This window comes from Folsomia candida, unplaced genomic scaffold, assembly GCF_002217175.1.
Source record: "Folsomia candida strain VU population unplaced genomic scaffold, ASM221717v1 Fcan01_Sc048, whole genome shotgun sequence".
Classification (NCBI taxonomy): Eukaryota; Metazoa; Arthropoda; class Collembola; order Entomobryomorpha; family Isotomidae; genus Folsomia; species Folsomia candida.
The window spans coordinates 207,903-222,817 of NW_019091240.1; the positions used below are offsets into that span (position 1 = coordinate 207,903).

At 38.5% G+C, this 14,915-nt stretch overlaps 4 protein-coding genes across 4 annotated transcripts; all 4 read right to left on the bottom strand.

Annotated features, from left to right (window-relative positions):
- Positions 1 to 30: 30 nt before the first annotated feature.
- Positions 31 to 7,474, bottom strand: LOC110862069 (E3 ubiquitin-protein ligase Bre1). Its single transcript, XM_022111224.2, has 12 exons — positions 7,308 to 7,474; positions 6,690 to 6,944; positions 6,432 to 6,618; positions 4,456 to 4,641; positions 4,245 to 4,369; positions 3,594 to 4,112; positions 3,226 to 3,483; positions 2,937 to 3,125; positions 2,701 to 2,843; positions 2,159 to 2,618; positions 1,879 to 2,071; positions 31 to 1,404 (listed from the first exon to the last, which is right to left on the bottom strand). Exons 2-12 carry the CDS (start codon positions 6,867 to 6,869, stop codon positions 1,031 to 1,033), a joined length of 2,814 nt encoding a protein of 937 aa, XP_021966916.1. The 5' UTR covers positions 6,870 to 6,944; positions 7,308 to 7,474; the 3' UTR covers positions 31 to 1,030.
- A 138-nt stretch (positions 7,475 to 7,612) lies between these two features.
- LOC110862070 (anaphase-promoting complex subunit 2) lies at positions 7,613 to 10,981 on the bottom strand. Its single transcript, XM_022111225.2, has 5 exons — positions 10,323 to 10,981; positions 9,677 to 10,230; positions 8,349 to 9,598; positions 8,180 to 8,265; positions 7,613 to 8,099 (listed from the first exon to the last, which is right to left on the bottom strand). The coding sequence occupies exons 1-5, from the start codon at positions 10,809 to 10,811 to the stop codon at positions 7,752 to 7,754; spliced, it is 2,727 nt and encodes a 908-aa protein (XP_021966917.1). The 5' UTR covers positions 10,812 to 10,981; the 3' UTR covers positions 7,613 to 7,751.
- Positions 10,982 to 11,459: 478 nt separating this feature from the next.
- On the bottom strand, positions 11,460 to 13,250 carry LOC110862076 (surfeit locus protein 1). The gene is made up of 5 exons (XM_022111232.2): positions 12,809 to 13,250; positions 12,598 to 12,722; positions 12,289 to 12,489; positions 12,043 to 12,204; positions 11,460 to 11,962 (listed from the first exon to the last, which is right to left on the bottom strand). The coding sequence occupies exons 1-5, from the start codon at positions 13,100 to 13,102 to the stop codon at positions 11,728 to 11,730; spliced, it is 1,017 nt and encodes a 338-aa protein (XP_021966924.1). The 5' UTR covers positions 13,103 to 13,250; the 3' UTR covers positions 11,460 to 11,727.
- Positions 13,251 to 13,351: 101 nt separating this feature from the next.
- Positions 13,352 to 14,903, bottom strand: LOC110862077. The gene is made up of 4 exons (XM_022111233.1): positions 14,560 to 14,903; positions 14,187 to 14,487; positions 14,023 to 14,112; positions 13,352 to 13,897 (listed from the first exon to the last, which is right to left on the bottom strand). Exons 1-4 carry the CDS (start codon positions 14,780 to 14,782, stop codon positions 13,678 to 13,680), a joined length of 834 nt encoding a protein of 277 aa, XP_021966925.1. The 5' UTR covers positions 14,783 to 14,903; the 3' UTR covers positions 13,352 to 13,677.
- Between the last annotated feature and the right edge of the window lie 12 nt (positions 14,904 to 14,915).

Here is a 14,915-nt window from a genome sequence, read left to right on the forward strand (position 1 = left end):
AAATCCTGTTCCAAAATTAGCAACACGATGTAATACATGTTTCGGTTTATTTTGTATTATATAACAATAATATTCAAATAGATACTTTACTTACTGGGTATACATACTAATCCTGTTTGTATTGTGGTGATAATACAAGTTAAGTAATTAGTTGTTGCACCTTGTTGTGACAAGCGGTTGACACTTGTTGGAAATGCATAGTCCATTATTATTAGTTAATAAGTCGGTTCACTTTTACTTCCTGTACTTATCCTTATTTCGATTTCAACTTGTCAGCCTTATCCTTGTTTACAGTTTGTAGAAGTAGCATATATAGAAAAAGATGCAAAGCACATATTATTATTGGATACTTATTCTGTCTCTCCGCTCATTATTTCTTCGTGGTGCAAAATGCAATTGCTAGATAATTCAAAATACACTTTTTCACGGTAAAACTACTACGTATTCCGTGGTAGCATTTAAGAATGTTACCAAAGTTGTAGATTATCTAAGCCTACACATAAATATAAGAGATTACAGCTCGAGTGCTTCTAATACGCTTGGCTTTATTAAAGCAAGAAAACAAATCACAAGTGATACTAGCAGAATTAACTTGAATTAAGGGGTATCTTACAACCTGACGGAAATTATTTGTCTGACTGAAGGAATCTCATACGCAAACCTAAATCTTAGACCAATCTGAAGCTTTGTATCGAAATAATGAGAGAATGAGATACAATGAGAATAATACTTGCATATATATTTTTAGAAAGACAGAAGAAGGATAAGGATAAGAGAGAAGCCTGAAATATCCCCCAGTAAATAACCGACACTGAACTATGTACGACGACTAAAAACTTTTTACTCTTTCTAACTTTTCAACACAAGGACTAATAAAATGCAAAATGCATGTAATACCACCACAAAATTACTATCTAAAGGCGGGTATATAAGTAGAAAAAAGCTCACTGTAGTATCTTCTTCAATAGGAAGAAAATGCATATTTTTGTATATCATTCGATTTGTATCTGATCTTTCTTATCCTTTTTTACTAGGCCAAGTACAACCGATGATAGTCATTCGTTCCAAAGGCAGCATTGCATTTGGGGCACTTTCTCTGTCTGGTTTCATATCGGGTGCGGAGACAGTCGAAACAGAAGACATGGAAGCATTTTATTAAAACAGCGTCCTTTCGCTTCACTTTGCAGGATGGACAGGTTAAAATTTCCTTATATTCGCGAACTTCCTCCATCATCACTTCGTCGGTGTTGCCACTCATTTCGATCTTGTTTAGTCGTTCGACGTTACGCTTGATGAGGGCTATTTTCTCTTGGAGACGTTTAGTCTTGTAGGCCTCGGCCTCAAGAGCAGAAGTCTTTTCGGTTACTGTGGATTGAGCTTCCTTCATTTGTGAGTGATATTTTTCTATGATAGAAATGGGAAGGTATAACAAATTAGTTAATTGTAAATAATCATGAACTATCTAACAAACGCGAGAAAATTGATTACAGGCCCAATATACGTTTAAACAAAGCACCATAAATAATTAATAAACAATACACTAAGAATAACAAAATAACAATAGGGAAAACTTTTGCCCTATATTCACCTGAGTGACTATGCACGATATACATATTGCCACATACAACTGAATTACGGTTACATAAGATTAATTACGCTGAAATATTTTATTTGTAAATAATTCTTGACCATTCAAATGACTATTGTTGACTTTTCAACATTATTCATGGCATGAGGAAGATATATACTGATAAGTTGCTAATAAGCCTTGTATCAACTTGTACTAACAAGTTTATACTTTTATAAAATTATAAAGTTTGAAAACTAGCCTTAATTTATACCATCAATTAATCAACCATCAATTAAATAGCTACTCACCTAAATGTAACTTCAGATCTGCAGCTGACTGGGCACTTTCAATGGCTTTTCGCTTATGCAACTCCATCGCTTGTTGTCGTATTCCGGCTTCTTGTTCCATCGATGCGATTGCGTTCAAAAGAATTCTTTCCTTTTCTTCCAACTTTCGGACAACATGATTCTGTGCGTCGACTTGTTTTGAAAGAGTTGCGGCCTGTAAAATCGCGTTAATCATTTAAATGTTTCATATATAGCTAGCATGAAAGTATTTTGGATATTCTTGCTACTAGTTTATGTTTACATGTTCTTGCAGCAATTCACGCTCTTCCATCGCCAATTTTTGAAATTGAGAAGCCTTCACACGATCTGACAATAGTTTAAAGTTTGCTTCATCCTTTTCCCTCAGTTGTTGAATAAGTCGTGCATTCTGTTCGTGCATGTCTTCAAAAGCTTGTCCAGTAACTTCCATTTCACTCACAAGAGCATCCTCCTCCGTCTTTTGACTGGTGATTTGACGCTGCAGAGCGTGCATCTGATCGTCCAAAGATTTAATCTTTCTCATAGCCTCCTCGTCAGCTAGGCGTCTCTTCTCGTCTTTTTTGCCGTCCTGAAGTTTTTTAATTGCACATTTGATATCCTCAACTTCCTGCTTAATTTTCTTCTCAGAAAAGAGAAGTTGGGCTTTATCCCGGGGATCTTTACTTGCACTCTTGTACATGTCTAGTATCAGTTTCATGTCCTTCTGGGCATTTAAGGCATTTCTAATCAAATAAATTGCATGCTTAGTTCGCAGTTATTATTTATTACATATGTTTCGCATTGCATTCAATGCATTGTACTCACTTTACTTGACTCTTGAGATCCTTTAGAATATCCGAGTTCATTTTGTGATTTACGTGATTTCTCATTTTCGCGTTGCGTTTTATATTTTCCTTCTTTCTCGCCGGTACTTCCCCATTCCCCTTTTCCGACTTTATATCAATATCCTACATTTGCACAAATAAAACATATCTTTACTATTTCTCCTTGATAGACAATAATAATATTTAGCAGGCACTAAACTACTCAACAACACTTACTTCCCCTGAACAATTTTCATCTGCAGAGTCAGTTCCACAGTTTGAGAAATGATTTCGACATTCATCGCCATCAGATGATTGTTGTGACGTGTCATCGTCATCTCGGTCTCCATCAATATCACAATTTCGGACAAAGGATTTTTCAATTTCTCGAATTTTCCCTTCAAGTTCCTCGCGTTGTTTCTTTAGCTTTATATAATAAAAAAGGTAGGTAAAAATTAATTGCATTAAGTGAACTGTATGCAAGTAAAATTGAATTTCTTTTGTTTGTGTCTCTTCTCTCGCATACCTTAGAACTATCAATGCACACATCTTTATACTTCCTCTTGTACCGGTGGCAATCTCCTTTCAACTGATTGTTATGATTTTGTAAGGACGTGATTAAATGTCGCATTTCCTTATTAATTGGACCAGATTGCTCATGAGCTGCCATATTCTGCTCAAATTCAAGTCGCATCATTTCATATTCCTTTCTTAAAACATCCAACATATCTTCTGATTGAATCATATCGGTTCTAGTCTTCTTTTGTCGTAACAGTTCTTCACTCTGGATACAAAACATAAAGCAATTTGATGTAAATATACGATATATATATATATATTTCGTTAATAAATTCAATTTTAAATATAGATTTATGACTATTTTAATTTGCTTACTTCCATCTGTTCAATGTGTTTTAAATGCGTTGTCCTCATGGTAAAGAGTTGGTTCCTCGTCTCATCAAGAGTCGCCCTTAGTTGGAGTGTGTCGTTATATATGACGGAAAATTTTGACTGAAGACATTTGTATTCTATCGTCTCCACAATCACAGATTCGGGTAGTTGACGTATGTCGATTCTTAGCTTTTCCAACTCCTTGAGCGTCTCTCTTTGTGTCTTGTGCAGTTTATCCAACTCGATTAATCTATTTCCAGCAAGTTCACGAAGCTCCTCAATTTGGTTTCGTAAATTTAGCACTTCACTGTCGCTAATATCAGGCTTCTTTTCTTTTTTGCCCTCCGAACTTAACAAATTCTGAAGCCGCCGATGTTTTTCTTGTAACTCTTGAATGTGGTTGGATAGCTTATCATCATAATTGTGCAACTTGTTTACTTCCCATTCCAAATCTTCAACCTGATTCTTGAGTTCGTCCACATTGGTTTCCTTATCTTCCAGGGTATTTGTTAAACTCTCAAACTGTTGGAGTTAATATAAACACAACAGAACAGAATATATTTTAGGAACTCAATTAACAATTAATTAAAGTTATCAAGTTATTATAATGAAGTAAGTAATTAAAGTATCAAAATAAGTAGTCAGTTACTATACCTGAGACGACATAATATGCAATTTCTCCTGTAAATCATTGTTGAAAGCTGTTAAAGCATTATTCTCTTCCATGATTCGGCAACATTCTTCTTTAATGATTTCTGTGAGAGTTTGTTCTTCTGTATCTACATGCATACGCAGAGAGAGATACACATATAGATTATACAATACTTTTAATATTGGGAATAGTTAGTAGCTTAATAAAACAAACCTTCAAGTTCACCCTTCAAAGCTTTCATAATCTTTTCATTCCGTTGTTGCAATAAATCAAAAGCACTAATAATCTTGGCGACAGCTTGTTTCGAAACTTGCACCCTATTTGCCAATTTTTCATCCAGTTCAGTCTTATCCCAGGTGGATAATTGAGTTAAAAATGAGGTTGAAGCTTCACTGTCGTCTAAAAAAATCATCATTAATAAGTTTCGCTGATCCTAATAATAACCTAACGTAGTTAATTTGTATGCAAAAGGTTAGGATCATATACAGTACTACAGTGTCGGACAGATGTCTACGTCCACATAGTCGCGTCAATTTCATTTTCAAATTGTCACTGAACTACTGAACCAATTTTCATCATTGATATATCAAATTCTCACAAATTTAACGTAATTTCATAAAACATATGAGTTATTTCTGAAAATTCTGGGAAAACTGAGAATCATAGTGCAGAGCGAGAGAGGATGAAATTTGAGTGGACAAAAGTCTACGTCCACTTCACTTTAATTGTCAACAACAAAAATCTCTCCAATTTATAAAATCAGGTAACTTAATAAATCTATCAATAACATATGCCGCATTAATTTTTAAATAATTTTCTTCCAGAAAAATATGATGGCGTCGACACGCAAGGAAATTCCTATCGCTATTCGAGATCTTGTCATTCAGGACTGGAAGGGTGGACAAAAAGGGGGCTGTCGCAGAGACAAATATGGACCAAGTATAAATTAGCAAGGACAACCATCCAGACAATCATTAAGAACTTTAAAGCTAATGGTTCAGTCCAAAACAAGGTCAGAAGTGGTCGAAAACCCATTTTGGCTCACCGAGAAGTACGCCACGTGCTCAACAAAGTCAACGTTACACCCTCACTTAGTGCTCCAAAGCTATCTACCGAGATCAAGGAGATGTTCGGCAAACAGGTTAGTCCTATGACCATCCAAAGAACACTGAATAAGGGAAATTTGAAATCCCACAGAGCAGTCCGGAAGCCTCTTATTGTACCGAGGAATGCAACCAAACGAGTGAAGTTTGCCAGAGACCACATTTCCAAGCCACAAACATTCTGGGACATATTTTATGGACTGACGAGTCAAAGTTCAATGTCTTTGGGTCAGATGGGCGTCGTAGAGTGTGGAGATATCCAAAAGAAGCTTTGAATCCAAAAAATCTCAACCCCACAGTTAAGCACGGCGGCGGGTCGGTAATGGTGTGGGGATGCATGGCTTCAAGTGGGGCAGGAAAAATGGAATTTATTGACGGAATTATGGACCAATACAAGTACCAGGGAATACTTGACCGTAATATCCAGGAATCTGTTCGAAAACTTGGACTTGGACGACGATTTGCCTTCCAACAAGACAACGATCCGAAACACTCTGCCAAGTCCACCATGGAATACTTCAAGAAAAAAAATTCCGAAGCTAGAATGGCCTCCCCAATCTCCAGACTTGAATCCCATTGAGCATCTGTGCGACCACATTGAAAGAGAAATAAGAAAACAATCTTTTTCAGGAATTCCGGGCCTTAAATCCAGAATTCGTGAAGTTTGGGAAACCATTTCTGAAGATGTGACCAAGAATTTGGTAAACTCAATGACTCGACGCCTTGAAGCCGTCCTTAAAGCGAACGGAGGCCCAACCAAATATTAAAAATTAATTGTTATAACATTCCTTATAAATTACAGTTTTTTTTGTATGTTTTCTCTGACTGGACGTTGACTTTTGTCCATCCAATTGTTTTCATTTTGAATTAAAATACATCTCTGGCCTAAAATAAATTTTTTAGCGGAAAACTAATAATGTGCTATGAAATTACGTTAAATTTGTGAGAATTTGATATATCAATGATGAAAATTGGTTCAGTAGTTCAGTGACAATTTGAAAATGAAATTGACGCGACTATGTGGACGTAGACATCTGTCCGACACTGTATTTACAATATAATATCAGTACTATGTTTCAGACTTACTCTTATTGTCCGGGTCATCATTTGAATCAGTGCCGAATCTTTGCAGTAAAATGCTAGAATCCTCATTTAACTGATTCCAATATCGATTAATAACATTGAGCACGGCATCATCCTGTGTTTGCCTATCTTCCAATTGCTGAATCCTTTCGCGTTGGTCAATCTCCGCTTTTTGACGTTGTTCAAGCCGCTACATAAAAATATAAAATACTTGTAGCCTGCTGCAATACGTATTTATATACGTAACATAATCATATTTACCTGTCGTAGCTTCGTGTGCTGTGCCTTGAGTACGTCCAAATTCGTCTCTTCCGTTTGCGGATTGATGCGAAGGGGTTCTTCAGGAATGAACTTCTTCTTGAGGGTGGGAGTATACATGGCCTCCTCGTTTTGACGTTTTAACATGATGGGGGACGGGATTGCAGAGGAGGGGATGGACATGGTCGATATAACGTCGATTGTTACAGATTATCAACCAACCACCTCCTCACCTCACCAGAAAGGAGAAAATGAAACCTGTGAAGTAAAAATTGAGAAAATTTTTTCAATAATTTTGTAATTAGTTGTTCAGGAGTGTAAGAAATAGATCAATTTTTACATTTACATTTTTGATCTGATTACTAAACTAAAGTGTAACATTTTTAATCTGCTACAACTAGACAATGAATGACCGGTTGTTGCTCCATACCAAATTCTTTGATCATGCCAATTGATTATATTTGATGTTACACTTTCTCCACCAATATTAATTACAAGTTATTATCAAAATTGACAATCTTTAATAATTTGTAATTAATATTTTTATTCACACTGTTACATAAGGTGTAAGGTAACGTGCAGTGTACAAATATTGTATAATTTTTAAACAACCCTTCTCACCTCGCACCTAACCCTACGTCTCGACAGGATCATAACTTTGACGGCTTGGTAAGGCAGCTTATCCGCATTTGGTTGGTTATCAATTGAGGAAAGAGGACGACTAAATTTCAAATTGAGATGATGCAGCAGGCAGGCTATTCACCTTCTTTAGCCGATTTATAGCTGAGGAAATGCCCGTGCTTGGGAGTGACGCTTCGAACGGGGAACTCTGAGACACTCGGATGCAAATCAAGTAATTCCATGCTTATGAATTGCTCGTGAAATTAGTTTTTGCATACTACAATAATTCCATGATAACAACAAACTGTGTCAAAGATTGATTTATATAGTTATTTGCACAACTTCAAAAAAAATAATGTCAAAAATACAAATAGTATCCGCTAATGACGGACGAAATAATTTAAAGATTAATTAACAGTTTATTGCAATTACTTCTTGCGGGGATCATTTGGGGAGCTGATACTGTCCTGTAGAATAGACGAGAAGATTATGCGACACTTTGTCGTCCAAGAATTTTTGTAGATCCTCTGAAGAACATTCCACTGTGGCGAAGAGTTTGAGCATTGAGTGGATTCTGGCGAGTGGGAGAGACTCTAAATTGGTCAACATGGCTTCGATATATGACCAGAAGACTTGCAGTTCTGTGGCACGTTGTGAACTGGTGGAGGCCATGGGCGAGTCGGTGTCAGCCTCTTCAACATACTTGTTTGGAATGACGCCGGTGGCTTTGGAGGTCTCGTTGATGGAGTCGGCAAGCATAAAGTTTCCACTACCAAGATTGACTATCATACCCTACATAGAATTAATTCCAAGTTAGTTTGCGAGCATGGTAAACTAAATTGTTGTACATTATTTATTTATGAGATAAACACCTTTGAAACCCAAAATCCCATCCTATTTGTAAGATATGTTGTAGTTGTTCCGGTAACTTGAGCCAATTCTTCTAGAGACCACTTTTCTATAATAATACAATGTGAAAACAAATTAACGTATATCAAATAATTTGTAATAAACATAATAGAAATATGTCAATTAAATTACCCTTTTCTTGAAAATGCCAAATTATGGTGGCTTGAATTGGGGATACTGAAAACGACAATTTGCTTCCTCCGTGTTCAATCTCTATCCTGACGGTACCAATATGTTTTTGCCATTCCAACGTCCGATTACCCTTTATCATTTCAAAAGCTTTGGTATACTTTTCTAGCGCCGACTGGACTGGATCCGGCAAGACAAGGCCTTCTTGTTTGAAACTGGGCCAGAATTGTGCAGAGACGACCAGACTGGAAACTTGTACCGCCTCATTTGCTAAAACTGCTCCTTCATCCTCATAGAAGCGAGTGTTAAGTCTTTGCGAATCACTAACGTCTTTCAACATAACTTCACACTTTTGTAAATCTGCTTCTCCGAACCTCAATTTTAAAAGTTCTAAACATTTAATTTCACGGGTTATCGATCCCGGCTTAGGCATTCGTAGTAATCGATCTGCTAGAAGGGCTCGGTATTCATCAATAAATACCGTTTTTGAACCATAAATTGACACCATCGCCTCAATAAGGTCTGATTTACGGAGATTGTGTTTATCTTTTGGAACATCAATTGGGTCTGGCTTCCAAAGTTTGTAATTTTTAAGATTAAGTTTACAAGTCTTATCAGGATTAGTAGGGTTTCTTGCAAGTTCTTCCGACAACTCTCCAGACTCTTCGGTAAGGCTGATGAGAATTACACGAACAGTCTCTTCCCGGTGTTTCAGATACTCTCTAACTGGTGGGGTCACTAGCTGCACTAGAATTCCTGTGGGGTCTACGTATTTTAGAGCTCTCACAGTAGCAATATACGCTTCGAGTACTTCACTCGTATTTACTCCTGCATTAAGCAACCTTCGTTCTAGAGAGGACTTTAAATTGACGACGAGCGAGTTTCTTAAATTCACTGTGTTCATACACGTCTTCAAATCGTCCAGTAGTGGTTTTGACTCCGGGAATTCAATAATAACAGCAAATAAATCTTTAATGATGGCAATTCCATACTGTTGCAGCAACATGGAGGACAATTCCATCCCAAATTCTGGAGGTGGACAATTTAGCAAGCGGCCCCCAGTGTCTCTCATATACAACGCAGTATACCAGGCATGGGACGATTCATTCATCCACGTTTTTAAAACATCAAAATTCGAAGAATCCACCTTGTCTGTCCCGATTTCTTTAATCTTAGCCTTCATTTCGTTCTTAATTACGGCAAATAATCGTGGTCCGGCAAGCTCGTCCATTAATCCAAGTGAATGAAGGGTCCTGGGAGAAAATGAAAAATGTAAATCAAACTGAATCCTTCACCCCAAGAATAATATCAAATTCCACAAATTCTCTTACATATTAGCATTCTGAAATCCTGCTGACAACATTTTACAATGACACGGAATTTCGCCACACCATTCACATGGTGTCAACCCCTTCTGACTTCCTACACCGACCGAATGTCTAGTAACTTTTTCAAAGCTTGTGGGATTTGTATCTGATTGTTGTTGCCCAACGACTGAACGGAAGCCGTGATAGTAGAATTTCTCCAATAATTCATCAAACTTATCTTGTGGAATATCCTTCTGGTTTTTTGACCCTAGCAAAATCCCCGTCATCAGCTTTTTGAGAAAAGTTATAGTATGCACATTCTTCGCATGTGGAGATGATGCCGTTTTCGTTCTTGCTTCATCCGACCCTTTTGAGACTTGTGACATAAACTTGATCGCAGTATTAGTCACAGCATCGTGAACGGCTTGAATCCAATGGGCCGGTTTTCTAGTGTCCTCATCAATATTCTCGATAATGATTAATCCATCCTTTAATCCGTCCCAAAACAGGGATGGGGCTTCTTCTCGGATCCAACGGATATATTTTTCCATCTCTAAGATGTCAAGCGATCGTGCATTCTGAAAAAGCCATATTATTGCCAATATCTAATTTGTTTTCACTCTCTCCATTGTAAACTGTACAACATTATAATTAATTAATATCAAATTACATAGGATCTGCCGCCGTCCTCCCCATCCCCAAGATGTCTAAATGCTTCGAGAAGTCCTGTCTCCTTTTTTCCCAATTTAAGCCCCATTACTGCGCTGTGATCGTGCAGACTTTGCGACGACAAAGTGGAACTTAACGCCCCACCTTTGTCGTCACCACCACATCCAGACGTAGCCGGTTTGGCGGAGCGGTCATCCTCCTCCCAGGACGTAGTCGGGAGTCGATATGGGACTCGGGCAGGTCGCGTTGTCCTCTTCTTACTTTGGGATGACGATGATACGGGATAGACAACTTTGTTGGTTTTCGGAATGGGTCGCTTCTTGCCAGCACTGACCTCTATTTTGATTGATGCGGTTGGCACACTCAGCGTCGCAGATGGCTTGGAGGAATCCCCACTTGTGTGCCTCATAACGACCTCCAGATTTGGCTTAGTGTCGACCAGTTCAACCGTTGAGGCGGGTTTCGACATTGAGGCGAAATCTCGCCACATTACGCCCTCCTTTGGATCTCGATTCAATGGATGGATTTGACTGACAATAATAACTCACTCTTTAACTATTTATTATAACTTTTATCACTTTATGAGTACGACTTCAGTCGTCTGTTCACATCACAAAAAATACTAAAGTTGTACTTGCCAGTTTAGATGTTAGAGAACCACTCGCGCTACTTCTGCTGGGAAACACGACTCTGAATTTCTGCCTGGCTTGCATGGAATTCCTGCATGAAACATGAAAGTTTCATGATTGATGAAACACAATTTTAATTGGGGGGAGGTTTGTGCATGAGATTCACAGCCAATTTTAATGTCTTTTGTTTGGATATGTTGTAGCAGCCCATGACTCGTGGGCAACGAGTGTACTAAAGCCCCCAAGAGCTTTCATATTATGGAATGGCCATATTTACGCCCGCCACACCCACTCAAAAGCATGAAAGCCGTTCTCCCCGGGCGTTTATAATTGCCACCCATTCAAATCCACCGAGAAGCCTATTTAAGTGGATAATGAAAAATGAGAATGAATATTATGAATATATGCATTTTGTGTCATGGTTTGTAAACCAGTTTGTAGTGAACTGATATCTATTGACACTTGAATAAAAGAACACTTGACTTGACTTGAAAAATGAGATGGACAGGTATTTTGTGTTAAAACTAAAGTTGGACTTTATTGAACAGGACAGTCTTATTTTTTGCGTGATAGTATTTACTAATTAAATTATTGATTTTTGAGCTGTATATGAACGACGGTCTGGAAGTAATGAATGTGCACTTTATATTCATTACGGGAGATTTTCTACACGGTGACCAGAGACATTTGATTAGATGACTTCTTATTGACGTAATTTGGATTAACTACTAAGTTTATATAAACACTTGTGGGCAACAAGATATCGAGAAAATTATATTATCGCAGATGCTTCCGTAAAATGAAGCGACGATGCCACATGTAGGATGTGATAGCTGACAAACTAAACCACGTGCAGAAATAACTGACGTGCTCGTTCCTTAAAGTCACACGAGTTTGTCCTGGAACAGGGAGATTGTCGAGTCGGGCGGATGAAAGGTCCATTCCAGCAATGGATTCGAGATCAATGAAGACATGCTCAGTTTTTAGTTTGTCAGCCATTCGAGTTACGTCTCTGTAAAGATTTTAGGGATTTATGAACACAAAATTGCAACAAATTAAAAAGTGTCAATATATAAATTTGAATCAAATCACCTGAAAATGTGAAAACTTGTCATCCCATCGTCCTTTGGCATAAACGGCTGACGTTTCTCCTCCTTCCTAACGACCCCAACAATTTCAATATTGTCTTCCGTGGATTTATATTTTCGAATAATACGATCCGATATCCAGCCTCGATTAACAAGGATTGAGAAGCTGTAAGGCCAAACAAGAATCACAATTTAGTTATAATAAAAATAAATGCATTTATATTTTTGGTTTATCCTAAATTAAACTAACTTCTGTCCTTCTACGCGAAAAGGAGTGATAACATGATATCCCGTCGGGGACGAGCCAGGTCCCATAAACCCCGAACTAGTCGGCTTAATATCGACACTGTAGTTGAACAACTGTCTCGGACCCATGAGCACCTCATTATCATATTCGAATCTACCTCTGAGCTTGACTTTAGTATATTCCATACTGTTTAATGAATCCAAACTGAAATAAATTATTATCAATCAATTAATAATAGTATTTAATAAATTAAAGTACAAATTCTTATCTCTTCCTCTTCCATGCACTACTGAATTTGTTTAAAATACGTACTTTTCCACCGGAAAATCCATAGGAGTAGCACGCACGACCTTTTCCATCTCTTCAATAACTTTCAACTTCCATCTCCACCGGAACACTTGCCAAATTCCAAGCAGTAGTGTAGACACCGGTATAATCTATAAAATATGCAACAGAGTACAAACCGACCGGTCATTTACTTTAGCTACAATTCTACTATATAATGACCACCACCACCACCCACCAGTAAAAAATATCCCCCTGGAGGCACGTTCATCCATCCCTTCGGCTCACCAAACAGTTCCTCGGGCGTGTGGATTTTTAATTTAGGTCGTTCCGGCTTATGTTTGAAACTCTTTCTGTCGGAGCAACTGACTGAAAATGTACGCACTGCAATAGCAAACGGTGACCCAGCAGCGACCAAGGGGGATGACTGACCAATGATAAGAGTAGGAGAACGAGCAGGTCGCACCCCCTCAACCACGATAAGACCAGGAAATCGGGAAGACTGGAATTTCTTGAGGAAGCGACGCAACATGCTGACTACGACTAACTGATCAAAACTGGAAAGTATGACAAAGTTTCGACAATATACATGTAGTTTTTAATGTAAGCAAAAAACCGACTTTTAATTTTTTTAATTTTGTCGTTGTACTATAATAATCTCCAACTTGGAGACGGAGAAAGTAACCAAACTTTGGTTACCAAAGTCGGGAGCAAAGTGGATGGCTGGCGGGCAGGATTTATTGGGGCGACTGAGATTGAGAGATGCTTTTTTACAAATTAATTGTATGATTCTGTATTTTTATTTCTCATTTAGTTATTTAGTAATGAGTGAATTAGTGTATCACAGAGTTTATAAAATCACAAAGTATAAAATGCAAAAGATTGCAAAAAATGACTACCCAAGAGTTGCACATTTTAATCCCTAACTAATACGATATAGGGTAAAACGGTTTTACTAAAACCACTAAAATTATAAAATAGAGAAAAATCGCTAATGCACTAAAAGTTAATTTTTAAAATAGTAGATTTCCTTCAACTCAGATGATTTTTGCACATCGTTCGAACGCTATTACTAATGAGACTATGGTTTTAAGGAAGTTTTGACAGTTATGAAACATGACGACGGAATTTGCCTAATTTCTGGATTGGACGCGTCTCATTGCTCCCACTGAACAAGGTTTGCAGGAGGGGGCGAGGCGTTTGGGGTTGGGGCTGGCTCTGGAATAGGGTGGCTATTGGGGGTGGTGGAGTGACAGACGATGGGGAAGGTACGACTCCTGCATTCCCGGATTGACCTGGTTGACCCTGCTGTGGCTGGCACTGATACCTGAGGAATAGACAAATATGGGAGGAAATTAGAAATGCTTTGTCAAGACATGATTATTGACATTATAAAATCTAGCTGTGTACTTCTGCGTATCTGCTATCTATTAAAAATGAAAAAATTCTCACTTTTGTCCGCAGTCGAATGATCCCTCTGCAGACGTCTTGAGGATGTCAAGATACGTGTGATAACTATCCGGGACGTAGGAATCCACCAATCTGGGACCACAATCAAATACATCATTTTCATCATCCTTGTTTTGTTACTTCGAAATTTTTGTGAATGCACTTACGAAATGAGCCCCTTCACCGTCTGGGCGTTTCCTCTTGCAAAGGCCCCCACCTCACAAATCATGCGATCTGAACAGGAGCCCGAGTAGATGGCTGACGTGACCACCTTGGCCAATTGGATCATGTAGTCGTCTTCTAACTGGGGGGCGGCTGCCGAGCCAATGTCCCTTCTCCACTTCTTGGATCCACTCAGGTCATCTAGCACGCTCAACTTCCACGCCAGCGCATACTTGACAGCCATCACGATGAGGACGAGGAGAAAGAGGGCCACGCCGATCGCCACAATGGGCACTATGAGGTCTCCTGTAATTAAACATGAACCAAAAATGTGAAACTTTGTCTATAATTCTTTAATATTTTTATCTCACAACTCACCCTTCAACCCACCCAACGCTCCTAGTGGTGTGACGGGAACATACGGTCCACCCCATCCACCCCATCCAGGCACAGCACCTCCGAGAAGCCCTGGAAATCCAATCCCACCCCCAATATTCTTGGAAATGTCGAGATTGAGCCCACCCCCAATTCCAGCTCCAGGAAATCCGATTCCACCAACGCCTGGGAATCCTGCGCCAAATCCGGGATCAGGAATTGCCATTGTCGTAAAAAGAGATGTCCGAGTTTGGGTTTAAAAAGTGAGATGCGAAAGGTTGGCGACTATGAAGAAAATTGCAGTGCGACAATTCCGAGATAAAATGGCAAATGGGACAGAGAGAGAAGACGACACTCAT